Source organism: Calypte anna, chromosome 4B (assembly GCF_003957555.1).
Source record: "Calypte anna isolate BGI_N300 chromosome 4B, bCalAnn1_v1.p, whole genome shotgun sequence".
Lineage (NCBI taxonomy): Eukaryota > Metazoa > Chordata > Aves > Apodiformes > Trochilidae > Calypte > Calypte anna.
Window position 1 is genome coordinate 15,834,041 of NC_044249.1, and position 27,795 is coordinate 15,861,835.

The following is a 27,795-nucleotide window of genomic DNA, read 5'->3' on the forward strand; positions in this document are numbered from 1 at the left end:
CCTGCCTACAGCAAAAAGGGAGGGACTACAAATATTTGTATATTTAAAACGTGGCAGACAAAAGATCCCGTAACCCCCCACATAATGCTCACTTTACTTGTAGGGGCACCAAGGACAGCAGATCTGGGAACAGGTCACCTCTGGCAGGTTAATAAACTGCATTTAAAGCATATATAATACCAACAGATGGGATGGGGCTCCCAAGTGCTGGTGCAGATGCTGATTGGTTCTACAAACACACCCAAACCCACACCTGGAAAGTAGAGAAATGATAAAAAAAATAGGCAACAGCACAACATTCAATCATAGGTCATGTAAAGGATGCACATATCCAGCCAGAATGTGCTGTACAGCATATTTCAGTGGTTCTGACCATGGGTTTCTTCCCCCTTACACATTCCTGCTGCCCTCATAAGCCTCTGAACAAGGACCTGGCTACCACAGCAGCCAAGGAACAGAAATGATGAGCAGCAGTGAGCAATATTTATGGTGCAGACTGGAAAAGTCTCAGACCACAGGACATCTCCCTTTGCTTTCCCTCCTGTGACATACCAGGGACTTAGGGATACTGACTGCCTTTCACCAGATGATGCACAGGAAAGAAGCTACCAGGACGCTCTCCTAAACTAACTACATTTATATATAACTCTGCTCCTCTCCAAGCCTTTCGTTCTGCAGATGACTTGAGTTTCACAGAAGAATCCTCCCTTACTGTTAACACAATGAATCAAACCTCACCAGCCTCTGGCTTTCCATTGTACTGACAATCTAAAGGAGTGAAAAAGCAACTCATAAGGAGTTGTATTTTCTCTGAAACCACAGTGAGGAATTCATTACTCAATGTAAAGGGAGACAGAGTGGGGTGGGGGGGAAAAAGAAAAGGTTTGGGGCACATAAACTAAAAGCTGAAGTCAGTTGATATATGGTTTGACCTCCTTGAGCCTACCACAAGCAAATATTTCTTCCTATTTCTAGATCAGCAGGATGAAATTATGCTGCCCATACAAACACACACCCTTCCCAGAGCTCAGGCATCCAACAACCAAGTCACCCTCATCATACCACAGCACATGAATAGTCACCCTCTGCCATACCAAGAAAAGCCCCCAAAATCCATTGCAAAGAGGTCAAGAGGGGAGTGGGGAGCTTGACACTGAGGCACAGCTCACTACCTCTGTCCTCAGCTACTCACCAAGGACACTTCTTTGGGTGCTTCTCATCAGGACCAGCCCTTTCTGACCTGTTATTATGAGCTCCCCACCTGATGGGTCAAACCTGATACACTAACCTCTAGGTAAGGTAAGGAGTAGATGACTTAGAAGGGAACTGAAATTACAATAAAGCTGGTAAGGCTTTGGTCAACCAACCAAACCTGCAGCATCTATCCTGCTGCCCTCAAGAGAGAACCATGTCCCTGGGAAGGTGCTTACCCTGGCATGGAAGGTGATGGAAAAAACCAAAATGAAACAGAAGAGCAATTTCTACCTGTATCATGCCAAAATACCAGGCCTTTCCTTTGGGAGAGGTGTCTGCTATGCACTTCTGACATTCAAAGCAAGAGGTGATGCTTCAGGACTGATGTTTCCATTTTTAGCAAATGCAACTCCTGAACCATACAAATAAAAGAATAAATAACTGGCAAACCTTCCTAGTATTCCCTAAGTGCTTTTACCACCACCATCACCTTTTTAACACCAGACTCCTTTCTCTCCAACATACCAATCAGCCCACCCCCTTCCAAAAGAGGCAGGAAAAGAGGCAGGAAAAGAGGCAGGAAAAGAGGCAGGAAAAGAGGCAGGAAAAGAGGCAGGAAAAGAGGCAGGAAAAGAGGCAGGAAAAGAGGCACATAGCCCAATCCATGGGACCAAACCCTGAGGGGCTAAACACTGACACTTGCAGGCACCTCCTGATGCCTGTACCCTTCCACACCTCATCCAGTTAGTGACCCTGGTGGTCAGGTAGAAACAGGAGAGGGGGGTGCAGCTGCATTCCTGTCCCACTGAACTTGTAAAGCCAGGCTGCAGGAGGTGCTGAGTTCCTTCTGAAGTGGTGCCTGAGGACCTTAGTTCTGAGATGACAAGGCTGTTGTGACAGCTAGGACCCCCAGGGACACTACTGCAACAGTTTTTCTCAAAAAAACACAAGCTTTTCCCATCAGGAAGAACCTGGGAAGGCAACCTACTGCCCTTCAGGTACCACCTGCTATGGCCAACCCATCACAGAATCTCACTGTAAATTAACACCTTTCTTGCCTACCACCTCTTATTTTTCTAGATTTACTGTGAATATTTAACATCTGGAAGGCTGTTATATTTATACCAAACTCAGCCCTGCTGTAAGGTTGTGTCCCACATGTGTTTGCCAGCATAAAATCATCTACCCAGTGCTGCTGGAGCCTGGTACAGCAAGGAGGGTGAAGACTGAAACAGTCAGGCAGATTTCACTTCCTTCTGCCACGTAAATAGAGGAAACAAAAGTCACCAATGCAGCCTCAATATTGTCCCCTTCCAACCACCACAACCTTCCACCCTGTGCCAAGCTTTATCACCAGGGATCAATTCCATTTTTAACTCTCAGCAAACTGGTGGCAATGCTCCATGTAAAGCCAGAGCACTGCCCCACAGGGTGGAAACATCTCCCTGGTGTTAAAAGTAATGTGGCTCTGACTCTCCTCCAGTCCCTCAAGGCCAATATGCCCTGGTTATAATTCTACTGAGCTCCACTACTCCAGACTGAAGCCAGAACATTTATTTAATGTGGCAGTCAAAAAAAATTCTACATCCATAAATACATGAACATCTGTTGGGTACAGACAATGGAACTGCTGTGGATGATGCATTAACAGAAAATGAAAATTAGATGTGTAAATCTCTACACATCTCAAACTAAAAAAGAAGAAAACCCACCAACTTAGCTACATGTTCAGACTACCATGCCAAACGAGTGAGGCCAAAGAATGCCTACAAAAACCTAATTCAGTTATTCCCAGATCTCCTGTAATGACCATCACTCAACATCTTGCATCCTACATCCATGTGGATGGGAACCCCTTTGAGCCCTCATACCAGTCATGAGAGCCACGGATTTGAGAGATTTGCCAAATAAATCAATGAACTGAGTAGGTGACTGGCCAGGTCTCACTCTGCTGGGGAGACACAGGGCAAATGAAGGGCAGTGTGCTGAAGGCTTGGGAAAGGAGAGGTCTCATCAGTCAGTGAACACAAGCATTTGTGGGGTACTTGTAGGAAGAGGACTGACCTGTAAATGGGAACAGCAACCACAGCCAGAAGAGATGCAAATCCACACAAACCTGGATAGAAATGCAGTATTTTGAGGATCAGGTGGATTTACCCAACTACAAAGGCAACACTGAGTAACACTAAGCTCCCATACCTGATGCTAAGACAGGGCAGAGTGAAGAACCAAGAGCAGGTTCACAGCTGCAACTCCTCCTCCTTCCAATGCACCAGTTTTCCCTAAAACATCATAAATCCATCCTGCAGGAAGCTGATAGCACACAGCAAAACCAAGGTTTATGCCATCAAATCACTCCATCAAATAGATCTCCTTCAGTTCTCCTATAAAGATCAAAACAGCACCTGGATACCAATGGATGCCCCTAAGTAAATGCAAATACTCCACAGCATCTTTAAACTAAACTGTCCCAGAGTTCAGTCTCACTGAATGAGGGGGTTTTGTGGTTTGGTTGGGACTTTGTTTGTAGTTTTTTGTTTCATTTTAGAATTTTACTGAACTCATCTTTAGCTGAATTACCCATGAAAAAGTATTCCCACTTCTCAAGAATCCTCGTAGATGCTTTGTGGCTTTTAAGACTACTCATGGCTCAAACAAAGCCCTGTAAAACCTGATGATGCCTTATTCCCAAATGAAAATCACTGCCTGAGAGGCACAGCTTGATGTTACCCTCTGCACCACACCAGACATGTATTTTCATAGCCAGTAAGTGAATCTAATTGAATTTACAGGCAGCAAAAGCTGTTTTACAAACATACCTTTTAAAGTTTGGATTTAAGAAAATTCTCTTATTAGTATTCCCTTTGTACAGTACCTTCCTGCCCCTCCTTGCTTTCTCTATTTTTTAACAAATCCCACCAATACTTATTTAATTCCAATAGCAAGAACTTTACCAAAATGGTGCAGTTCAGCAGCCAGGTGTCTGCCATGCTTTTAGTGCTCTAACAAACCATCATTCAAAATTGCTCAGCACTTACAAAATGCAGGTGGTCCAAACCAGGTTATTTTCAAAAGCTTCTCTTTGCAGTTCCACTATGTAACGTTATTTTAAATTGAAAGACTACAGATTTAGGTCTTTCCTGGATTCCCACTAGAAGTGTTACACAGTGTTTCTGATGCTGTTATCTAGTTACAGGGAGGACGAACAGATTTGGCACCTCCAAAAAAAGAACAAAAAGCCCTGATCTCAGCAAACTACATTGGTTTAATCTTTTTCTGTATTCCCACAGCAATTATGATTTTATATGTTGTATTTAAAAGGAAATAAGGGGGGGTTTAGGGAAAAAAATCGTAACAGAAAAGATCAATAGGCAATGCCCAGATATATTTGGGAGTGATGAAGGTCAGATGTTCTAAGGAAGGTTTAAGAAATCTTGTTGGCAGTTCATTTGCCTTTAGGCAAAATGTTCTCCCCCACCATCCCTGACATGTGGGTTTGTGCACTGACGCATTCTGTTTTCAGCTTTGCAGACACAATATCCTGGTGCTGCTGACTTCTATTTATTTTCTCGACTTTGTTATTCTGAGTATTCTACCAACAAAAAGAAATACTTGTGCTCACCATGCAAAATATCTAAACACCAAATGAAGAAGCAGAAGTCCTTACAGAATGAAATTATGCAAAGGGACAAATTCAAAAGCATAATGGGAGGAAGATCACAGAGATACAAAGAGGATGCTGGGGTGTGGGACCACCACTCTCAGGAGATGCTGGAGTTGATGAATGAAGCAAGAACAAGACCAGACAAACCCACTGGAGAATTGAACACATGGATGGACAAGAGAGCCAAGCAGAATTCAAAGGATAAGAAAATGCACACACTGTGGTTTGACACAGGACTGGATAAGTGGAATAAAGAGCTGCTGTGGCAGAGAAAGGAATAGGGGAAAAAAATGGGGAAAAAAATAATTTAAAAATTCAAGGAACCACTATTGGTTCCCAATAGTAGATGTTATTATCTGATTGGTTCCTGAAATGAGTGTTGCATGTGATGTGCACTGAGGAGCCATTCATGGCTGGACAGCTGGTCCCTCACCCCCCATTTCAATTACCACTGTTAGCACAGAGACCAAGGGCTGCAACTGGAAAAAGCAAATAAACCTGCACCTCTGATCTGATTTCCAAGTCAGGATTTAAGCACAACGGCAAGAGAGTGAGAGCACCTCATATAGCAATTACTGGTGATCAAGGATAAATCTAGGCAAGTAGCTTACTTAAAAATGCAAGCTTGGTCAATTCAGAACAATTTACACATTTGCCCTAAATTCACCAAATATCTTCAGCTGGGAAAAAGAACACAAAAACACAAAGGAAAGCCAGGCTGGCACTAATCCTGCACATATACCCCATTGCCAGAATACTTGTGCACAGCTCAGTCCTCCTTGGGATTGAAGGGGATGTGCTGGCTGCTGGGACTTTAGAGATGGTCCCCCTCAACACCACCTCTTTAACTAACACACTGATATAAAATGCCTAAATATATAATTTAAACAAGGTCTGGGATACAAGGTGATCCCAGTGCTGGCTCAGTATAGATTTAATAGTGCCATACAAAAAATAGAGGGACCTGCCTGGAGGTAACAAACATAAAGCACATCATGTCTGTCTGTAATCAGCATTTTAAAAATATATACTTGGGTGTGATTTTTGCTTCTTCATAGTGAAAAAAACAGAGGTAGTAAATCAGGTTAATTCAGATCAAAACAACCCTCCCTTTTATTTTCCTGTTGCCAAGTGTAAAAATAATTTCCTCACAAAATGTCTGGTTTTTAGCTTTGCCACCTGGATAAATCCTAGAAACAGATGAATTTTAAGTAACAAATAGTACTTGCAAGCTATCATTTCAAGCAGAACATGCAAACTACATGCTAATGTGCAACTAATGTGCTGTATTTTTCTGTTACTGTTTATACCATTACAAATCCAATTTCAAATGCCAGTATCTCATGTAGCCACTTAAAAATATACCTGCAATACATGTTCCCTGTTATTTATTTTGAAAAGTCTGCTTTCACCCACAGAATCCTGTTTTTAAACAGAAAGCCAGTTTGGCCCCAACCTGTGGGAGTCCCAGGTCTAAATTTCAGAATTATCCTGTGCAAAATAAGAATTTCAATTCTTAAAAGCAGCACTGGTCAAAACCAGTTACAGAAGACAATGAATGACACAGTATATGTTTTCATAAATAGTTAATTGATTGATGGGGTCCAATGGGTCAACAGATGACTTAAATGAATGGCTTAAAGCCATCTGTAACAGATACCACAGCTTCTACCTGGCTCTGACCAGACCACTACAAACTCATTTCTGATGCACACATCAGTGAGGCTTTATGGTGACTTCACTTGCCTCTCAGCAAGAAAAAAACCTTATTACTTTGCTAGATGTAACAGATTTGTGAGTAGAAACTTTGTAAGGCACGTAAGTGCTATCTGGATTCCCTTTTTTCCCCTGGATTTTGCTTTGATTAGCCATCTGTCAGGGAAAAGTCCCAATTTGTCAGCTTCTTATATGGGTAAAAAAAATAAAAGGGAAAAAAAAAGAATCTAAAAATACATTTTGAAGATTTCGGTTTCATTGATGCAGAAAGCAACAACAACTCCCAAAAAGCCCTGGGCTCCTTGGAGAACCAGATACCTGCAAAGCACTGTGCAGTGTCTCTTTTTGCTTTAGTCTGGAAGGCAGCAGCATAGAAGACACAATTGTTTGTAACAGATCCCCAGCACCGCCAGTGCAAAATTAAAGCAAGTGCTGGTAAACAATGCTGTGAGCTCCTGGAGCCCATGGGGGCTCACAGCCACCCCAGTCTTCTTCAGCCATTCCCTTCCCAGTTAATAAAATATAACCTGCCTGAATAAAGATGTAAGCCTACAGAAGGAATACATGATTTTCAGAAATTTGCTCTGAGATTTGGAGACATTTTGAGTGGACGATCATCTCGAAAATCACCACCTGGAAAACCAAGTTGTTTTTCCTATTGATTCCCAACAAACTCTGCCCTGGAAAAGTACTAAACCAGGAAGTTCCAGTATCACTAAGCTAGAGAAACCAAAAGCAACAACAGGAATTGCTAAGCAGCACCAGCATCCCTGACCATCCCACTTGCAGGAGGGCAGTCCTGGAAATACTCAGACACAATACTTCCTGATATAAACTGTATTAAAGGTCTCTAATCCTGATCTTGTTCGATTGCTGATGTCTCTGCAGATCCTGTCCTCTCAAACCATCCTCCTGGAACTGCTGAGAGATGTGGCACCCAAAATGCCCTCAGGACAGACTCTCCACCAGCCAAAGATCTGATCTCAGTTCCCAGCGGTGGTTGTGAGCAGAGCCAGGAAACCCTGGATTTGGAGATAAGGACACAGCCTCTCCCCTGGGTTTTGCAGCTCCATCCCTGTGCTGGGCTCCCCAAGGCCACATGGGGTGCGTGAGGAGAGACAGCCAGCTCAAGGCTTTGGGAGATACCTTGGGTCAGGGCGCTTCAGCCTACAAGAAATGCTGAAGATAGGGATGCTTTGGATTCCAGCTGGGGCACCCTGGGAGGGGCAGGGCTCTCCAAAAAAATGCATTCCTCCAGCAAGAAGCAGCAGCCCTGAGCCTGCTCCTGGCCTCAGGTAACTAAGCCATTTCTTTACAAAGCAAGAGCTGCTCTTTTCTTCCCAAACAATGTTATCAGTGGGCAGTGGCTTTCCTCCTTATCTGGCAGCTTGAGTATTACCCAGAATGTGGAAGAACTGGGCTCTGGTGCAGCCCCTCTGCCCAGGGCTCTGTGGTTGGGAGAAGAAACCCACCCAGCTTGGGCAGGGTCTGGGCATGGCAGAGCAACTGCAGCTCCCAGGCCAGGGGTCTCCTCCCAAGGTGGCCCTTGTATTTCCCTTGCACCCCAAAACTCACTGTTGCTCACCCTGCAGCTCCCTGGGGCTCAGCACCAGCTCAGCAGGAACCATGGGGCTTCACATCCAGCTACTCACCTCCTCACCAGCACCTGGGTTCAGCTCCTCTGGTGACAAAACCCTGTCCCTCTGGCATCAAACCCACTGCCAACGGGCCCATCCCAAAAGCACAACTAAATTAATTGCTCATGATCCAGACAAACATCTCAACCAAACAGGATCTTGCCTCCTCACAACCCAATTCTTGCCCCACCTCAACTGGCATCATTCTGGCAGAAGGATGTGATCTCAAAACCTGTCCTCCTCTGGGCTCAGCTGAGGAATGTGCCACCTCAGAGCACTGGGAATTGAACCCTCCTGAACCTTCCCCCTATAGCCCTTCCTCAGGGCAGCCCCTGTCCCCCCTAGAGGCTGGGGTATCAGTGCAGGCTCTCCATCTGCACCCTCACACACCAGGGAACACAGGGCAGCAGAACAGGGAGGCGCTGCTCACCACTGGCTAGAGGCAGGAGAACCAAGATGCACATCCCAGCCCATCCCAGCAGAAGGCACCCAGAGGCACCCTCCAGCCTTGAAGCACCAGGGCAGCAGATGTGCAGCCACTGCCGAAAGCCACGGCTCTCAGCGGGGCGTGTTTAATGTGACCTGACACACCACTTCAGCTTCATCTGCTGCATCACACCAGGCAGACACCCTCAAGACTCCACCAGTCCAGGTCACCCGTCTGTTCACCCTGCCCTGCAGCACCGGGCACTGCAATGCAGCCACCCAGCACATCACTGATGCCCCAAAACCCTGTCTAAGGTCAGCTCCCACCATCACCAGGTCCTTGCACCACCACAACACAGAGACGTGACAAGGACGGGTCATGCACCACATCCAGCGTGGTGGATACATCCCTGCTGGGACAGCCAGACACAGGAGACAACACTTTCAACCACTGCAGAGAGACGTGCAGGCTCACCAGCCAAAGCTCCAGCCCCACTCCTTTTGGAGCACGGTGGCTTTGCATGGGAGGCAAGGAATCCTGGTTTCCACCAGCTCTCCAGCAGAGCCCTCAGCCTTGCAAGAATTTCCACACACCAAACACACTAAAAACACACAGCATAACTGACCAGGACAGAAGCTTGAAGAGATACTGTAAAATTGATTAGTCATCAAAATCATCGGACCATAAAAGATGCTCCAGGTGTGCTCATCTTATTTGTGTAGGGAAATACATGAAGCAGGGCTCTATTTAAAATTAAAGTTTTTGGTTTTGTTTACTAGAGCCTATGTTACTCTAGTTGACAATTAATCCCACTATCTAACTCCTTTCTTTTCTACCACCCCAGTGCCTTTTTTTCATGGCCTATGAAAAAAAATTAAAACAATGAAAAAGGAAAATCCCTGTAAGTGCTATTTTTAAACGAAAAATGCAAATTTACAAAGAGCTCAAAATGGTATCTGAATCACTGAACCCTCTGTTTTAAGATCCAAACACAGAACTTACACAAACAATTCCTTTCAAATCAACAGCAACTGCAAATCACCCCATGGTGAACAAGCTCAAAGTTAAGCCCTGGCACAAACGTTCTGCCAGATCCTTGGGATAAGTATAAGAGGGCAAGGGAAAACAAGGATTGAAATTTTGGCTAGTGTACTTCTGCAAAAACACTGTCAGCACATATAAAACCCAGCAAAGAAAATTTAAAACAGTAACTTGGAGGTGAACGTTTCAGAAAAAAACTGCAGAAGGAAAACCATGATACAGTGTAACTCCTGGGTCTGTTCAATACTAATCATTAACCAGGTGCTTACAGCATCCTATTGCAGACCAGGCTCTTCGGGCTTGACTTTAAAACTGGCCCACAGCTTTTGCAGGTGCTTTGAAAAAGCTACCAAGAATTACTCATTTAAATAGTCAAATTGTTCCCTCACTGTAGACACCTGCCCTGATAGAGGCTGCTTGCTGGAGATGCTCTGCACAAGGGTACCCTAACCCCAGGTACCTGAAGGAGCCCACTGCAAGGAAGTTTTTCATGCTTGGGTAACACATAAGCCAAGAGCAAAACCTCAGCAAAGCCATGACCCACATCATGATGCAAGATCCTAATTTCATATCCCAGTTCTAACTTTGCATTTGCTACCCTAAGAAACAAGAACTCAAACATGCCACAGAAAGGTTCCCTTCCCTTGCTCTTTATGCTGGGGAAAGACAAAAATCAAAGAACAAAATATTCAAACAGGTAAACAAGATTTACCAAAGAAGGAGCAAGGAGATGCCTGGTCATATCCCCAGCTAAAGGTAGACAAACCTGCACTTGCAACAGGTTAGGGTTTTTTCACTTGTGCAGATAAGCCCTGATCACCTCCAGCCTTTCTGGTGCCCTGTTTCTGATTACCATTGCTGTGACCATTTCTTTCCTAACACCTCACTGACAAAGCTTTCACTAACATCTAACCTGGAGCAATACACAGGAGAATGAGCCCTTCCCATTCTCACCACAATAATTCCTGCCTATGTGCCAACTTGTTATTTTGTTATATTGTTATATTTGTTATATATATTGTTATTTTCCTGTCCTTTGGGCAGAATGGGTAATACAACCACTACACATCACTGCCTTTCCCTGTATGTTCAGACAGGCAGCCTCCAAAATGGGCTTTTCCAAACTGTCTGTATTCAGAATGTTATCTTAAAGGGAAGAAATCCAGCGACTGTGGTTTTGGGGAAAACAGGAGCAAACCACTGGATTCATGCCTCATACTTGGCTATGCCAAATAGTACCGTAAGACTTCATGGCACACAGACAGGCACTGGTCAGACTGGTATTGCTGGTGGTCCCAGTCCCAATCCATCCTTCTTAGCCCCCAGAGCCTCTTTTGTCCTTACCTAATTACAGCTCCAGCCAACTTGCTTAACACCACTGTCATCAACATCATGAACAAGCACCAACAATGCCATACATCTGCTTTTTATGGCATGGCAGAAGCCAAATTACACACAATTGAATTCTGTCAAAAGCTGAAACCTACACACTCGCTCTAAAATTGAAATCAGCCCCTCTAGGTACCAAAACAAAAGCAATGCTAAGACACATTGGCAACACAGCTGAACCAGATGACATTACTGACCCTAAACAAATTGAGGGCAGTCCTTACTCTTCCTTTGAGTCCATTGCTTTACTTTCTATATACACCAAAGTTACAAATGCAGGCACTTTAATCTATGCCATGAATCGTGACCATATGAGTCCCAGCCATTAATTAATGTGTGATGCAGCTCAAACACCTAATAACTCTATATCATATATTCTTATTCTACTGCAGTCCCCTATTACTTTCTCCAGCATGCTATGTTGTTGAACCTCTCTACAGAGGTTGCTACGAAACCCTTATTTTTGTGACACCACCTTTAATGAAGATTGAGCTTTACAAAAACAAGTCACGTCGTTTAATTTTTACAAAAAAAGCACTGTAAATGAATACAATCTATATGTATGATGGGACAAGATCTGGAGAAGATAGGCATTATGATGGGAAACACGATCTAAAGCATTTAAGATACTTGGGGACTTTTATTCCAGGAGGAATATTTTAGAAAAATGCCATATTGCACATTAGAAGGGAAGCAAAGGGAAGTTTTGTAGATACAGTACTTCCTATGAGGTCTCTAAAAGTGCTAGGAGGAGGTCTGTCACACCTGGGGAACAGCAATGATACAGCAAAAAGTCACCTGCCAAAACAACAAAGCAGGTTCCTCAAGAAGACAGAAAGAGCTAAGGTGAGTCACTGGCACTGCCTTTGCTCTCCCAGCTCATCTCTAGTACTAAGCGACCACCAGAAGCAAACCCTAAGTCATCTCCCAGACATTGCCTTCTTCTGGTCCTCAACACCAAGGCACACCTGCTAAGAGGGAAATGGCACCTTCCCTGGCTGACAAATTCTGAATGGACTGCTTTTTAAAAAGGAATTCATCACATGAGAGATATTCTTAACAGCTTAATGAGCAAAGAGTGCCATTAGATACTACCTTTTTAGTTCTGTACATGTATGTACATGCATATCACATCAAAACCAGGCAGCATCCCTTTACATACATGACCTGCTATTCTTCCCAAACACTTGCATTAAGGCTCTTCTTGAATAAAATGGGAAAATGGGCGCAATAACTGAAAGAGGTTCCTCTATACATCTGGGCTAAAAGAGCTTTCATCTCCCCCTCCTCCTCCTCTCAAGAGCTAATACCAAGCGCAAGGAGCAAAGAAATACCACACTCAGAAATAAGGGCTGGGATGGACCTATCCAGCAGTAAATAACTGCATCATCCACGCCCAGTGTCCCCAGAGCAGTGACAGGACCCAGTGCTGCATTTGAAGGGGTGTACGGAGGCTGCTTTAGATGACTACACATCTTAGGAAGGGGGAACAAGGAACAAAAAGAGCCCCACACCAAACCCTGGCATGGCTTTGTGTCTGGTGTGGCTAAAGAGCTGCATTCTGGTGACTTTTGAGCTTGCTCAGTGCTGCTGACGGGAGGAAAAGGCACCAGCAGCAGGGAGCAGCCATGTTCCCCAAGCAGGGCTGGGGAAGGCTCCCTCTGGGGAATTCTTACTCACCTGGTGGTTTCATGTAATATTGCTCAATATCGGACATGTCCGTATGCAGCGCACAATCGAGATAGTGGAGGATAACTTTTCTACTGAAGTAGTACCTCATGCCCATCAGAAAGATGGGCAAACAGCAGGTCAGCAGGAAGGACTTGGTCACAACAAAGCATATTACTATGGAGATAAGGAAGAGAAATAAACGATACCTGTCAGAAAAGAGAATTTAGTGTTGATTTCGGAATACAAACTCATTATTTAAAAATAAAAAAAACAACAAACAAAACAAGCACAGACAAAATATACATTAGCAGTTACAGGTACAATTCACACTCTCAAGATTATCGTGTTAAGTGACAGCATATCACGGCGAGATAGCCGAGAAGTTTATGGGGTGCCTGCTGTGAGCCAGTGGCAAGGATGCCCTCACACCACAGCAGGTCCCACCAAATCCCCCACCAGAAAGGGGCTGATGGGGACACCGAGGGCCAGGCCAGGCAGACCCCTGGCCCCACTTTGCTTTCCCCTGAGAGGCCGGAACGTGGCCGAGGTGGACAAGCCATGCCGCGGTCACGCCGCTCCGCAGCCATGTGTTTGTCACTGCGGCATTACTGTTCCCATCACGGAAAGCACCGAATCCCGGGCAGGCACCCTGCCCGCCCGGATGCCGCTGAAGACCTGGGTGGGGGGTCCCTTCTGCGGACACCCCTGAGATGGTGGCTTCCACCGGCATCCTCACAGACACACCGGCTGAAAACCCCTGTACCCCAACTCCCTGCTGGGGAGTCCCCCTCCAGCACAAGGCCCCGTGCTAGGGAAACGGGGGTGCAACCTGCCTGCAAGGGCATGAGAAACCAGCCCATAGCTCACTCGGAGGGTGGGGGACACACATCATCAATAACGTGACCTCCACTGTCATGCAATTATTTGCGCTGGGGGGGGGGGCATTATTGTTTACACCGGGGGGAGGGCACCTTGCACGCGTTATTTCGGGCATAGGGCTCTAGGAGGTGACACCCCCCCCCTCCCCCGGGCCCTGCTGAGGGGTTACCCCCTACCCCCCTACTCCGGGGAGAAGGCAATGGGGGGGTGTCGGTTCGCTGGCGGGTCCGGACGTCTCCAAGCAACGCCGGCACGCGGAGAGCCCCCTCACTAAACCCCACTGGGTTGCGCGGGGGCGGTGCAGTGCGCGGTGCGAGGGGCGCACCGCTCCCCTTCACCGCCCCCCACCCCAGGCCTGGAATAACTACAAGGACGACTCTACCTTCACCCCTGCACAACCCACACCTCGGCACTCCCCTCCTTTAAAATCCGCGCAGGGTCGCTCATCCTCCAGCTGTTCAAGGCTTCCCCTCCCCAGCCCACCCCCCCGTCACCACCAACAACCCAGCCCCCGCCGCATTGCTGCGGCTCCGCGACCGCCCCGCACGATGCTGCGGCTCTTCCGCGGCCGCTCCGCCGCAGCGCGCCCGGGGCGGCAGGTCCGCCGCTGCTCCTCCCGCCTCTCCGACCATTTTGAGAAGACCCGGTGGGCAGGGGAGAGGGGATAGGGGGAGAACAAAAACCAACAAAGCCGAAAAAAAAAACCCGAACCGCAACCCCCTCCCCCAAAAGGGAGCAGGTACTCACCCGCCAGCAGCCCGTAAAGCAGCTGAGTGAGTGGCTGCTGCTTCAGCCCCCTGAACGCCGTGTTGGGGATCCGCTCCATGATACCCTCGTAAAATATGCGGCGCACCACCTCCTGCTCAGAGGGGTGGAATTCGCGGATATAGACATTGTCGCGGCGGGGGTCCTCTTTTGGGGCGCTGAGGGGAGGTGGAGGGGAGGAAGGGGAACCCGCCAAAGAGGGCCACATCTGGGTGGAAGAAACAATGATCGTGTCTTTTTTGGATCCCGGGATTGATTCATGATCTTCCGCCACAATCTTGGTCTCACAAACCATCTTGGGAGACAGACAATGCATGCAAACCGGCCGCGGGGAAGGGGCGGAGGAGAAAAATGGGAGGGGATGTAAAAAAAACCTAAAAAACCCCCCAACAAACAATTAAATGAAAAAAGAAAAGAAAAAAAAAGAGAGGGAAAAAAAAAAAAAAAAAAAAAAAAAAAAAAAAAAAAAAAAGAAAAGGGGAGGGGGAAGGAGCGGGGCGCGGAGCAAAGACGGAGACCCGCCAGGCAGAGGCTGCGCGGGGCGCAGGTCAGCTCAGCCGGGCGGGACGGGAGGAAGGAGCTCCGCAGCATTTTAGAGAGGCATTTATAGGGCTGGATGGGAGGGGGGACGCGGGTCCCCGGGGTCCTAGAGCCCCCAGCATTGGCTGCGCGGGGTCGCCATGTGATCGGGGGGGCGGAACACCCTCCCCCCGTCCCCCCCTTCCATCCCTGCACCGCCCCTTGCAAATTACTACGGCGCGTCCCTGCGCGGGGGGCGGTGGCGGAGCCGCTTCCTCTGGGAAGCTCTCGCATCCTTGCCCGCATCCACCGGTCCGCGGCGGCGGTGGTGGGGGTGTTGGTATTGGTGTTATTTATTGATGGAAAGAGATAGCACCAAACGTCTGACAGCTTTCTGGAACAGTCGCTGCGGGTGCGCGGCGCTGCGCGGAGCGGAGCTGGGGGGAGGGGTGAAGGGGCAGATTTGTTGCGGGAGGGGCGGGGGGTGCCGGTATCGGTCGCACTGCGTCCCGGCGGGCTGCGGCGTGGGCCGCTCCGTGGTGAGTCATTCACCACGGCCCTGCGCGGTGCTCCGCGGGTTGCGGAAGGAAGACACCTTCCTACAACACCCTCCCTTTCCCCTGCCCCGGCCACCCTGCGCGGGAATGCGCTGCGAGTGGGGGGAGGTGTGTGTGGCGCGCTGCCCCAAATAGAATCCCACTTAACTCAGCGCCCACTCCCTTCCCCGTGTCGGTAACTTCTCCCTCCGCGGCCACCTCCGCACCCCTCCGCGGGGCGGAGAAAGGGGAGGGGGGGGGGAGGGGAGGACGCGCAGGGTAGAGGGCGGGCTCTTCGGAGGACCCTAAAAGCTTCGGCCTCTCCCGGTTAGAACCGGCCGGCATCTGCCCGAGGCATGCGCTGTGCACGGCCGGTGCAGGGACGGGGCGGAGAGGAGGGGTTGCTGGGCGGGGAGGTGGGGTGTCTCGGACCCCTGTCCCCGGCGCCGTCCGGTTCTGTGTGGTGCGTCCCTCGAGAGCTTCATCTGTGCCCCCCCCCGCTAGGGGACACCTTGTGGGGTGCAGTGTGCTGCGAGCGTCCTCTGTGCACCCCCTTTGCAAGCTTCATCTGTGCCTCCTTCTGCAAGGTGCACCCAACCCCCCCCCCCCCCCGAAAGTTTCATCTGTGTCTCCTGCAGGGTGCCAGGAGGTACCCTTGCGCACACCCCCTCATTGAGGCTCATGCTCCCTCTACAAGCTGCACCCCTGCATCCCCCAGAGGGGCATCCCTGGGTTGGTAAGTGCAGGCTGTGTCACTTGGCACCCTGCTGGATTTTCTGCTCTGGGAGCCCGTAGAGTAAGTTTTAGTCCTCGGGAAGCTGGACAGTGACTGAATCGTTGCTACAACCTAGAGCTTGATCTCTCTGTTACACATTGTGGGTGAAACCTTTCCACCCAGAGGAGCGGTGCCAGCACCCCACAGGCTCATGCTGCATCGGGTGTCCCTGGTGAGAAGCTGCTCCTGGAGTGCCTGAGGGACCTTCTGGTGATCAGGTGCTGCAGCGCTGCCAGGCTGCTCAGAGGGGCAGGCTTGGCCCGGTCCAGCCCTGATAGCCACTGGCTCAAGCATCCAGAGTTCCTGTTCCTAACCAGCATCTTCTGCTGCTTCATCCAGAGCATCCTCCAGCTCCCAAAGTCTATGCCTGTCTGAACCAGAGATCAAAATCGATTATAATAAAAGATGGTATGACATAGATATGGTGATGGCCTTGCTGCTTGGTGGATGGGTTGGCAAAAAGAGCATTTCCTGAGAGTAAAGCCTCCCACAGGAAGGAGATTCCTGCACAGGGAGAGGTGAGACATGCAGCATCCCCACATGCCCCTGTCACATCTTGCCTCAGCAAGGATAGGTTGGACTCCTGCACTCTGGAGATACCTGGCAGCCCCAAATTCACCAATGGAAAGGCAGAGAGGCTGTGGATAGGGGGCAAAAAAAAATCAGGGCGGTGTTTGCCTTTGAATTATTAAAGCAGTGGGCCAAAGATAGAAGGCTGATGTTTCAAAAATATAATTAAAATAACACTTAGTTTCCATATGCCTGGGTTAACCAGGCATTTATTTTTGTTCAGTCCTTTCTGGTCAGATGCGTTGCTTTTTTATGAAATAACTACAGTAATGAAAACAACCAGTTCCTTAAAAAAAAAAAAAAAAAATCCTAACGCAGTTACATAAGAGCTGGGGGAGCTCCCAATTCCAGTCCCAGGCTGTGGACATGAGTGTTTGAAGATCAGTTATCTTTAGAAAGGCACTAAATACTTGTTCACTATTTATGCTGCTATATTGGAGCATCTTATGAGCAGTAATTAATATCCCCTGTTCCCCTGGGGTGAGGGGGTACTGTCATCCTTGGCCACAGCAAGGGGACTGAGGCACAGGGGAGTGCAGCGATTTATGCATCATCATGCAGTAACTCAAAGAAGGCACAGATTTCCTCAGTCCTTCCTTGCTGTCTGAATGCCAAACTTTGCCTGTCTTGCTGAAAAGCCAAGTTTTCAACTTTCTCTGTAAATGGGGGGGGAAGGTGAGCTTCTGGGGGTGCTGCTGTCTGTAGAGAGGATGAGTGGGGAAGGGGCCAGCAGCTGTGACTGACCGAAGCAAATGTCAGTGAAAATCAAGGGCCTGTCTGAAATCAATTGCAGAAGCCAGTCAGGTTTGCAGACAGCAGATTTGGGCTCCTGGAATAAAAAGGGATATTGTTAACAGCAGCTTGCTGGCAAGGCAACTGCTCTGCCAGGAGCTTTCAGTTTTTAAGAACACAGTTGTCATCCCAAGTCACTGAGGGTTTTGCTCTTGGGTTTGTTCCTGCTCCTCCAGGACCTGAGGGTAAACCTCTGACACGCCATGACCAACCATTGAACCTCATGGATAGAACTAATTTAATTAAGATGGACAGTTTAGAGTCTGGATTTTGTGACAATGCTCTCAGCAGCTCTCACTGCTCAGGGTAAAGAAAGAGCTTGTATAGATGCTCGATACATTGGTACAGCTGGGAAAAAAACCTGGGGTAGATTGTGCAGCTCTGAGGGGCTGAGGACATTTGAGTATTTCAGTAAGAAACAGATTTTGCTTTCAGCAGGTCTGCTTTAGTCTGACTTTGCTTTGGATTAGCATATCAAACCAGTAAGCCTTGGAAATGTCATTATCCATCTTTTCCAAGACTGCAGCTCTCATCCTGGGTTGGGAACAGTCAATCCTATTTACAAGGTGTAGGAAACACCCAGCAGATGTACAGCAGAATTGCCACTTTCTTTGCTGGGAAGCTCACAACCTGCTCTTGATCTGAAATCTTATGTTTCCTGTCCAACCCTGGGTTATGCAGGACTTGAAAAATCTTTCAACTAGATTTTGCTGTAACTCTTGAAGCAATGAGATCTATGTGACTGCAAATGAAGCAAATGGTTTGGGATGAGCAGTTACTCTTGCAGACAACCTATACATAAGAAGCAGGGGATGCCAAGGCAAGTCCCCACCAAACCTCCTTGACCCACTGCTTGGTATCTGCTATGTGAGGAGAGAGGTGCTGCTGGCGTGGGCCTTGCATTGTAGCATCATGTTATTGGCTCTATCCTTCTTCAGCAAATGCTAGAAACAGCCACAATCTATTGTTCATCCAAGGCTGTATCAATCAACCTCAGCAATTAGCTGGTTGACAGCAAAAACTGCCCCAGGTTACATTAATGCAGTGATTCTGGAACAGCTCTTCCCAGCAGGATGAAGCTGTCTGGCAGAGATGGCTCCCACCCTGTCCTTTGCAATGTCTCCATCAATGAGTGAGGAAGGAAGGCATCCAAATTTAAAGCTCTTCTTCTCATATACCTCCAGGTTCTTCTTCAACATGGACCTTGGTAATTTACATTGTTTTTTCCACACTTGACCAGAGATGCCTGGAGTGGGCTGAGCCCCACCAGCACCCAGATGGGGCTGCAGCAGCCTCCCCATCCTCCTGCTTTGCTGGGCTGGATAAAAGAAAAAGCCTCTCTGTTGAAGTGCAGATGTGAGTATCAATGTAAGACACTTGCCTAATAAATATCTTCCTAAAAGAGGATTAATTAGCATCCCAAGATTTTCTCTCACTGCACTCCCTCTGACTGCAGCAGCTCTGCAGCAGCTCCTCCTTGGGTCACTTGTTTCACACTGAGACTGTGTTCTGGCCCCTTTCCCAATGCACAGACCCCTGAGGCTGAGGATCTACAATTCTTTTGCTCAGGAGCCATCACTGGCACAGCACCCACATGGTACGAGTACCTGGCAGTAACTGCACACATATCCCCGTTTCTCCAGTCCTGCTGTACACTGGGACCCAGCACCTGCCTCCTCCTGCAGGTGTCTGGGTGCCACAAATAATCAATCACAATAAAACCCCATGTGCCAAACTACTTCCAACTTGTAAAACTCAGTGAATCAGTAAGCAGGGGTCAGAGGTGGCATCTGCTGACCAGCACAGACCTTTGCCAGGTGGGCCTGGGCATTGGAGCTGACTGCCCTCACTCCAGTCACTAAAGAAGGGGGAAAACCATTCCCTGGAGAGGCATAGAGGCTTCCAGCTCAACGTGAACCTCTAAAAAAGATCAGATGAGTCGTGCTAAAAGTGTTTGGGTTTGTCTCTAAAGAGAGAGCAGGGTGACTTGCTCAGCTGTGGAACTCTCCCTGGGGGGTATCTGAAAATGATTCTCTTCCTACAGCTTCTTTGTGTAGAAAGAATTATGTGGGTTGTGAATAAAATCCAAATGTTTCTCAAACAGTGTACATATGCACAGATGGCTTTATCCTGTTCTGAACCATGTTTTTGGAGCTTACATTTACATTTAATGTACAGTAACATCCATGACATATGTTACAACAGAAACTCCACTATAGTGACATGAACATTAAACTCTGAGCTGTGTTTCAGACCTATCCAGTGATTACTTGGAGATTTATCTAGAGCATTTGGGTGCAGCCATGAGGAATGCTTTCAAACAAGGAGAGGTTCTGTAGAGATCTAAAACATCTTCAGTTAAGGAGTAGTATTTCCTGAAACTAAGTGTGGTGGCTTGGAGAGACAACATGGCTTTCCTCCTGTTATTATAATTGCTGCAAGCTCGGATTAAAAAAAGAAGAAAAAAAAAAAGAGACCAGGACTTTGTGTGGCCTGAGAAAAGCTGAGAGCACAAGAGCTCTTATGCATGTGGGAATAATACAGGTGGGGTGAGCCAGGAAATGCTAATTGGGTTTTTTGGTGCGGAACTTTGCATGTTCTTTGTAAACGAGCAACAAGTATCTGCCTCCATAGCTAGATCCTTCTCTTGCTGTAAATAACCTCCAGCCACCCAAATTTTGGCTACCTGCTTGGATCAGCCCAGTAATGCTACTGCAAAATTTGCTGTCTTATGAACAACTCTATCACTGTGTGTCCATCTTTGCTAAGGAAGAAGAGAAGAAGAGGAAGGTTAATGAATGTACTTCTGACCAACAGCTATCTTGCTGGCATTTTTAATGGCAACTATTTTAACTAAGAATTGCCAAAGTGCAGCTGTAGCCTTATGGTCTTCTAAAAGAGGCTAACAAGTCTTGGATGAGCAGCATTTATTTACCCCTCTACAGCCTGACAGCAAGCAATGGGTGAAGGAATTTGAAACGGACCCAGGAGAGGCTAAATGAGGAAAAAGAGGCAGAAAATTGTAGAAGAGAAGAGATGAGGATATTCTATAGCATGGTGAGGGAAATCAGATGTCAAACCAATCACAGCTGGAAAAACCTCAAGATGCCACTAATTAATGTCCCTGCCCAAGATGAGGTCTGCAAACATAAGGAAGAAAAAGATGTAAAAATGGTTGGGTTTTTTTTGGTTGGTTTTTTTTGGTTTGTGGGCGTTTTTTGTTTTTTGTTTTTTTTTGTTTGTTGGTTTGGTTTGGTTTTGGGGTGTGGGTTTTGTTTTTTTTTGGCTACATTTGGGAGTTGGTCCTGCTGCTAAGCAAAGGAAAGTGACTTTTTTGGCTTGGCATGCAAGGCTGCCCTGTAGCTGCTTGCAAGGGCCAGTGAGTGCCCTGAACTCCAGCAGCAATGCGTGTGTTGCCTTGAGGGAGGCAATCTCTACCATGCCCTATATAGGCTGGGCTAATGTCAGAGCTGATTTTACACTGCTTTTTCCAGCACTTGATCCAGGCTGGGATTTTCCTTTCCTTGCATAATGCCTTTCAGCAAAAAGCTGAGGCAAAATTTCAGGTATTTCCAGTTTTCCTGCTCAGTGATGCCTCCGGCCCTGATGCTCCAGGACACGGGTCCTGGATCCCCTTCCCTCTGCACAGGGGTGAGGGGATGTTCACTCTGGGAGACCTGGGCTCCTCCTGGAGAAGGAACTGTTGGTAGAGAGGGGCACCAGCATGAGCCCACTTCACTATCTGGGGGAGTCTCAAGCCTTTTAAAATCCCTCAGATGTCTGACACTTGCTTTTCTTCTCTGCTAGACCCAGATGCCATTAGACCCAGCAGCCTCCTTGGGACTGGCATGGGCATGTGGAGGGGTGTTGGGCACCATCAGCTGGGGTCTGCAAGGGATGGTTTGGGTAGCTGGGGGCTCAGGTGCACTCCCTGCAAAGAGGGCACTGGACATCTGTTCATGAATGGTTTCACCGCCCAGAGTTCAGAGCTGGGACAGGACAGCCCTGCTGGAGCAGGACGTAAACACACAACATTGTTATTTCTGAGTCAGATGAAGACCTTCCTGGAGAAGGAGGAGTCCCCCTTTTCCTAGAGCAGACAGAGCAGGTTTAGCCCAGAGTTCACTGTGAAGCCCACCTGCTTCAGTTTTCCCTGTGTGCTGCTCCAATATTGCTGGAAACACACAGCAAGTGCAGGGCATTTCTCCTTCATAAGCCAAGAACAGTGGGGTTTATACTTGCATGAAAGCCATCTGCTTTTTCTAGCACTGCCACTTTAAAAAACCCATCATTTAACATCTCCTTGCTCTTCCCAGCTGCAACACTTCTGGAAAAAAAAAACAAAACGAAACAGTTCCTCCCTTCCTGGAGTCAGCCATCATTTACTCTACACCATCTTCCCACTTCCTTCCCCCAGCTCAGCCTTTTATGCCCGTACACTAAGAAAATATCACCATACCTCTGGTCCCTCCCAGCTCTCAGGGTGCATTTGCTGCCACCTTTTTTTCCTCCCTCCAGAGCTTGCAGCACACCACAGCCCAGCTGGATTTTTCAGTTATCTTTTGCCCAACCTGAGCTGAAAGCTTTACAGACTTCATGATATTCAATATTTCCCATAAAGTTCTAGTTTCTGGACCCAACTCTCTCCCACAAAGTCCCATTTTAAGAAACCAAAGAGACACCACAAAAGGGGATTTCCCCAACAACTTGGGGGATATTTTGTGGACTTGTGGGGTGACGGCAGGTTACCAAAGCTCAGTTTATGAAAAGCCATCTTGAGGTTTAGCTTGTCCCCTGAAAAGCAGAAAATGGGGCTCCAGGGGTCGTTGCTTGGTTTAGCTCTGCTTTCTGCTTTCCTTTCATAGTGAGATCCACCATCACCACCTGGAACTCCCAGCCAGAGCACAGCAGTGTAGAAAATGCAGTTATAGCTAAGGAAAGCCATAGGAATATATCCCAAATAAGTCCTAAAACATCCAAGGGGAAATCTTGGGATCTGAGTGTGGGTCTGGTAGGAAAGGGTGATGGGAGCACTCAGAAGCGACAACCTTGGCAGCAGAAGCAATCAGTTCTTTGAGTTTTCCTTCTGTTTGGAAGCCATTCACGCTCCAAAGTCTTTGTTGGGGAAAATATTGAATATCATATCTTTAAGGAAAATACTGAATATCATGAAATCTGTAAAGCAGGGTACTGGGTGGAGAGAGACACAAGGAAATCTTGTCTTTTTAAAGAACTGTTTTCAAGAAAGTGTATGTGACTGGAACACCACCACTTACCTGCTGATCTGGAAGCTCTGTGGGACACAGGTCCTGGTCCAGGAAAATTTTCTATCTACATGGAGCAGGCACTACAAATCGAGAGGAGAGGTTTGATGTTCCCCTGTGACCAGGACCACCACATAGTAGTGGGTGATGCTCTGATTTCGGGGTACCATTTCTCTTTTAAAATGTAAGTCCTAACAATCTGTGAAATTTAAAAGATCCAGTGGCCTTTTCACAACAGCAAGGTTTTTATACTAAATCTACTGGGCAAATCCACATAATGCACAGTGTTAGCCCATGGCATGCCAGCCCAGAGTGATAAGCAAAGACTGGCAACCTACAGAGGCCAGGGCAGAGAAGAAGCTCTCCTGTAGTCATGGCTGGATAAAGTTGAGCTGAAACACAGCCAGTGTCAGCCACTCTTGAGCCACTGATCAGATCCAGCATCCTTGGTGCTGGCACTGAACCTCCATGTCAGACAGGGGCTGTTTGTTGAGCTGGGGAAGCAGGTGAGCACCCTACCAGAATGAAAACTGCTGTGCAGACACACTCCCACCATCATCCTGTGGCTCACAAGTGTGTTTGAACTTGATCAAAAACAAAGCTCAACTGATGCTGCAGGGGATAGGGAAGCAACAATGGGAAGAGAGGCAAGAGCTGCAGGATCAGAGCTGCAGGAGCTGGATGACAACGAAGTCTGTAGAAAGCAGGAAAGCAGGAACCTGCAGCCCTGGAAAAATTGCCTTATGGTAAGAACCCCAGCATCGTACTGTCCCTGAGCCCTGAGCCCAGCCAGCCAGGGAAAGGAAGGAGGTTTGCATGTCCCGAAGATCAATAGCTTTGTGCTGGTCTGGGCTGAGGATGAAGTCACTCCAAAGTTGAAAGAGCTGCAAACAGCTCCTCGGGAAAACAGACATGAGGGATCTGCCGCTGGTGAGGTTTTCAGCTGCAAAAAGTGCCTCGTAGGTGGAGAGGAGCCAGATGAACCGTCTTCTTGATTTTCCTATTTTGCAGTTGGATTTTCTGCCTTCCCGGGGCTGCCCTGGGATGCTCGGGTGGGAGCGGAGCCACCCTGTGGGGTCTGCGCCTGGCCGGGGAGGTGGGTTCAGCATCCTGGCCGGGAAGGTGGGTTGAGCATCCTGGCCGGGCCCGGGGAGGGCGAGCAGGATTTATCCCGCACTGTACAGCCCCTCACAACGAAGAGGAGAAAGCAAACGCACACAGACCTCCAGTGGTCCTCCCCAGTACTGCACTGCAGTTTCACTGCCACCCCGGGGACTGGGACCTCGCTTGGAGCCTCTTCTCTCACCGTTGCACCTGGGTGAACAAAAGATCATTTACAAAGTGAGCAAAAACCAAAGAGATATGGAAGAAATCCCCTCTCCAGTGATTCGAGCATAAGGCTGGCAGAGGCTGCAGGGTGTGCAGAGGGGAGGACACATGGCTGGTCCTGTGGTGGTGCTGAGCTGTCTTCCTTGTGCTCCTTCTGACTTTTGGGACCCAGAGCTTGCAGCTTGCAGAGGAGGGTGCTGGTAGCCACAGGTCCTTGGGAATGCAGATACACCCTGATGTGGGTCTGAGTCTTGTCAGGGGCTCAGCTTGGCTGCTTTACAGCCCCCACTGGGCTTTACAAAATGAAGCTTAACTGCAGGTGAGACACACAGGGTTTGCATTTCCTAAACCCAGCTATACACTTTGTTACAACGAGGGACCTAACTCTCAGGAATGCTCGGTTTAAAACACGCTGAAGGGCCAAAAAAGGGTCTGGCTTAACGACTACTTAAGCTATCACCAGGTGCATCACTTGTGCATCACCAGGATAAGCACTGTCCAGAACCTACAGCCTGCAGAAAACACCACTGCACACAAACTCTGCACCCCCCTCCTCCCCTTCTTCCCTCTCTCCCTCTCTCTTTGAGACACACAGGCTTTCCTACTCCATCCTCCCTTTTGGTGTCCTAATGCCAAAGGCACAAGGCTTGAACTCAGCAGCCTCACGTGATCTTACCAAAACCCTTCTAACAACTAGCACTTCATGTGCCTCTATTGTAAATACCTCCTTAAGAAATGGTTACTCATTTACAAGGCAGTGCTCTGTGAGCCACTCTGCTGCTCCTGGGAGTGAAGAGGAAGCATAGCAAAATAAACTCCTTTTGTGTGTGTGATTTCCCAGGTTTAAAGACAACCAGGGAATTAAATGTGTTTGTTTTGGGTTTTTTTTTTGTGACCCCTTTCCACCACATGGGAAAGCTGTTTTACCTTAGCATAGTTTCTTAGCCCCAGTTTCCTGCATCTCTGGCAGCCTGTATCCATCACCCTCCCATCATGCCCTCTGCAAGAGGCAGGGTCAGCTCAAAACTCAGGACAAATGTTTTAGAGCCAGCCTCCCAAGGAGGTATCTTATGTGGCTTTGACAAAGAGGTTTTATGAGGAGAAAAGCCAAAAGCAGTGCTGATTGCAAAAGGGAAGATCAGAGGATTTGAGTTCAAGGCTTAGCGTCTAATTTCAGCACGTCCAAGTGAGGATTGAAACCTGGTAAGAAAAAACCTCCTTCCAGCACTCTCTCATCCACCTGCCAGTGCCCCCAAGGGGGAACTGCTGCCGACTGCTTCAAAATTAATTTTCTGCACTAGCAGCAGCACGTTGGGCCTGGCAGTGACTGCTTCACCCGATGAGGCTGCTCCTCACTGCCAGAGCATCCTGGGGCTGGGGTGGCAGGGACAGTGCCCATAGCTGTGGGCTGCAAGAAGCCCCACACTTTAAGGCCAGCACTCCCCTGCACTCATCTGTGCCTCCTGAGCAGCACACTGAGGCTCTCAGCTCAGTACCTTGCCCAGGAACGGGGTGGTTTTGCCAGACAGGGTGGGGAAGGTTTTGCTGAGAGCAGAAAGCTGCCTTGGATCAGCAGCATTCAGCACGCTGCCTTCCCCATCCCTTCTCACACCTGCCCAGTTCCTGCTGCATCCCCCCAGCATTGCCTGGGGTGCCCAACCTAGCAGGAAAGCTTTTGGGGGACCACAAGCTCCCGTGCTGATGTTCACCTGCTGCTCCCTGACTACCCTGTGCTATTTCCAGAATATCTCCAGAAAATAGCTCACTCCCCTGACACAACTGGCTCTCCACAGCAGGGAGCGAACTCAGCAATTTACCGGAGGGATTCTGATTCTTATTTTAGACTTCTATTTTAGCCTTCTTTTTCTTTTTAAATTTGTTAAGTTAATCCCTTTTACAGCTCTGGGAGTGAGGTGCTGTCACTGCAGCATCGCAGCTCTCACAGGAAGAATTATTGCCTTCACAGCCCCCTCCTGCAAGCCACTTTCCTCACCTTGCCCCCATGTGCCTCCTTGAATTTGAACAATAAAAGATGCCCTGACCTACAGAGCTGTTGGGTTGGGTTTTAGTTGTGAATTTTTATTGTTTTGTTTTAATTTTTTGATTGTTTGGGCTTTTTTGTGTTGTTTTTGTTTTGTTGTTCACTTGAAAACATCAGCACCTCTTCAACAACAACAGAGAAAGGGAAATGGCAAATCTGGGATTTTTGCATGCCTGGTGTCAGCAGTGATGTTGCTGGGCCTGGGACTGAAGACTGCTGAGTCCTAACACAAATTGAAACTGCAGGCTATATTCATAAGCTTGCAATCTATTCTATCTCCACATCTCTCGTTGCAAATCCCCCATCCTAAGATCACATTTTGGTGTTAGATCTGCCTTGTGTCTGCCATGTGCAGAAACCTGGTCACCAGAAAATCTGTGTGTAACATCTGCGGGGCATCTCAGTTTCAGTGGACAGGAAGAGAGTGATCTGCTGTGGTCACATGAGTCTCTTTTCAGTTGCTTCAGCACATCAACAGCCTGCTACAACCAACCCAGGCTACATCTGTTATTCCTGCAATGCCAGCTATGTCTCATCTTGACTCATTTTCTATTAGATCCAGCTGTTCTGGCTGATATGCTACTGACCTTTTCAGCTGGTTCAGCACTTGGCTATCAGGAGGTCACTGGATGTGACTTGGACACAGGCTCAGCAGTGACACCTACTTTGCTGGGGTGAGGAGGGATTTCATCCACCTGTTTCAAGCAGGAGCACCTTGGGAGATCAGCTGGCCCTTGCCCACCAACACGAGGTCACCCCTGTGTCTGCAGACTTCAGGCAGCATCAATAAATCAGTCTGGCCTGAAGTTTTCAGTTAACTTTGTAAGCTGGAAGACACAGCTCAGCAGCTCATGCTCCGGCTCTCAGGAACCACAAGTTCATATCACAGCAGGACCAGGTCGTGACTTCAGCTTTGTTATGCAAGAGGAGATGCCATAGTGATGCACGTGCTAAAAATACCTACTAAATATCATGTAGCAGCCCCTGGCCAGGGCTTGGGAAAGGGTAGAGGACAGAAAGGCAGAGTGAGAGATTGATCAGTGAATGTAACTGCAATATAGGAGATGGGAAGTAAGAGCATAACATGTTGGTATGCCAGACTTTGTAGAGTAGCTTGTTTTTGTGGGCAATGATTTATCAAAGTATCTTTTATTTCTGCCCATGTTCAGCCCCTAAAACAGAATCTCCGATTGAGATGGGGCCAGAATTTATCCAGATTTTCTTCACCAAGTAAGGAACAAGGATTTCCAAATAATTCTCAGTTAAAGTAGTTCTCTTCCATCATTATAAACCTTAGGAGGTGGGAATCTGCAGCTTTTTTCAGTAACTTAATCTCCAGTTTTATTGCCCGGTGTTTCAAGATCCTTTTAGTTACTCCTCATTTCTAACCAGAGTCCCTTTTCCTGGATATTACTCCGGTTACATCTTGTCCTCTTGCCAGGAGCTGAGGGACAGCAACTGATCACCTCCTGCTTACAGCAACCTTTGATGTGTTGGAAGACAGGGCTTTTTAACCTACTTTTGTAGACTAAACAAGGCTGAGTCCTTCTAATTTAGCAACAAACTTTTTTTTTCAAACATTTGGA

The 27,795-nt window shown here is 47.8% G+C and overlaps 1 protein-coding gene across 1 annotated transcript in view; it reads right to left on the reverse strand.

Annotated features, from left to right (window-relative positions):
- Positions 1-15,783, reverse strand: part of NAT8L (N-acetyltransferase 8 like) — a 28,526-nt gene extending 12,743 nt beyond the window's left edge. The window contains 6 exon segments of the mRNA XM_030450890.1: positions 12,749-12,913; positions 14,366-14,752; positions 14,811-14,913; positions 14,915-14,998; positions 15,001-15,147; positions 15,619-15,783. Of these exon segments, the coding sequence (XP_030306750.1) occupies positions 12,749-12,913; positions 14,366-14,752; positions 14,811-14,913; positions 14,915-14,998; positions 15,001-15,147; positions 15,619-15,783 (1,051 nt within the window).
- Between the last annotated feature and the right edge of the window lie 12,012 nt (positions 15,784-27,795).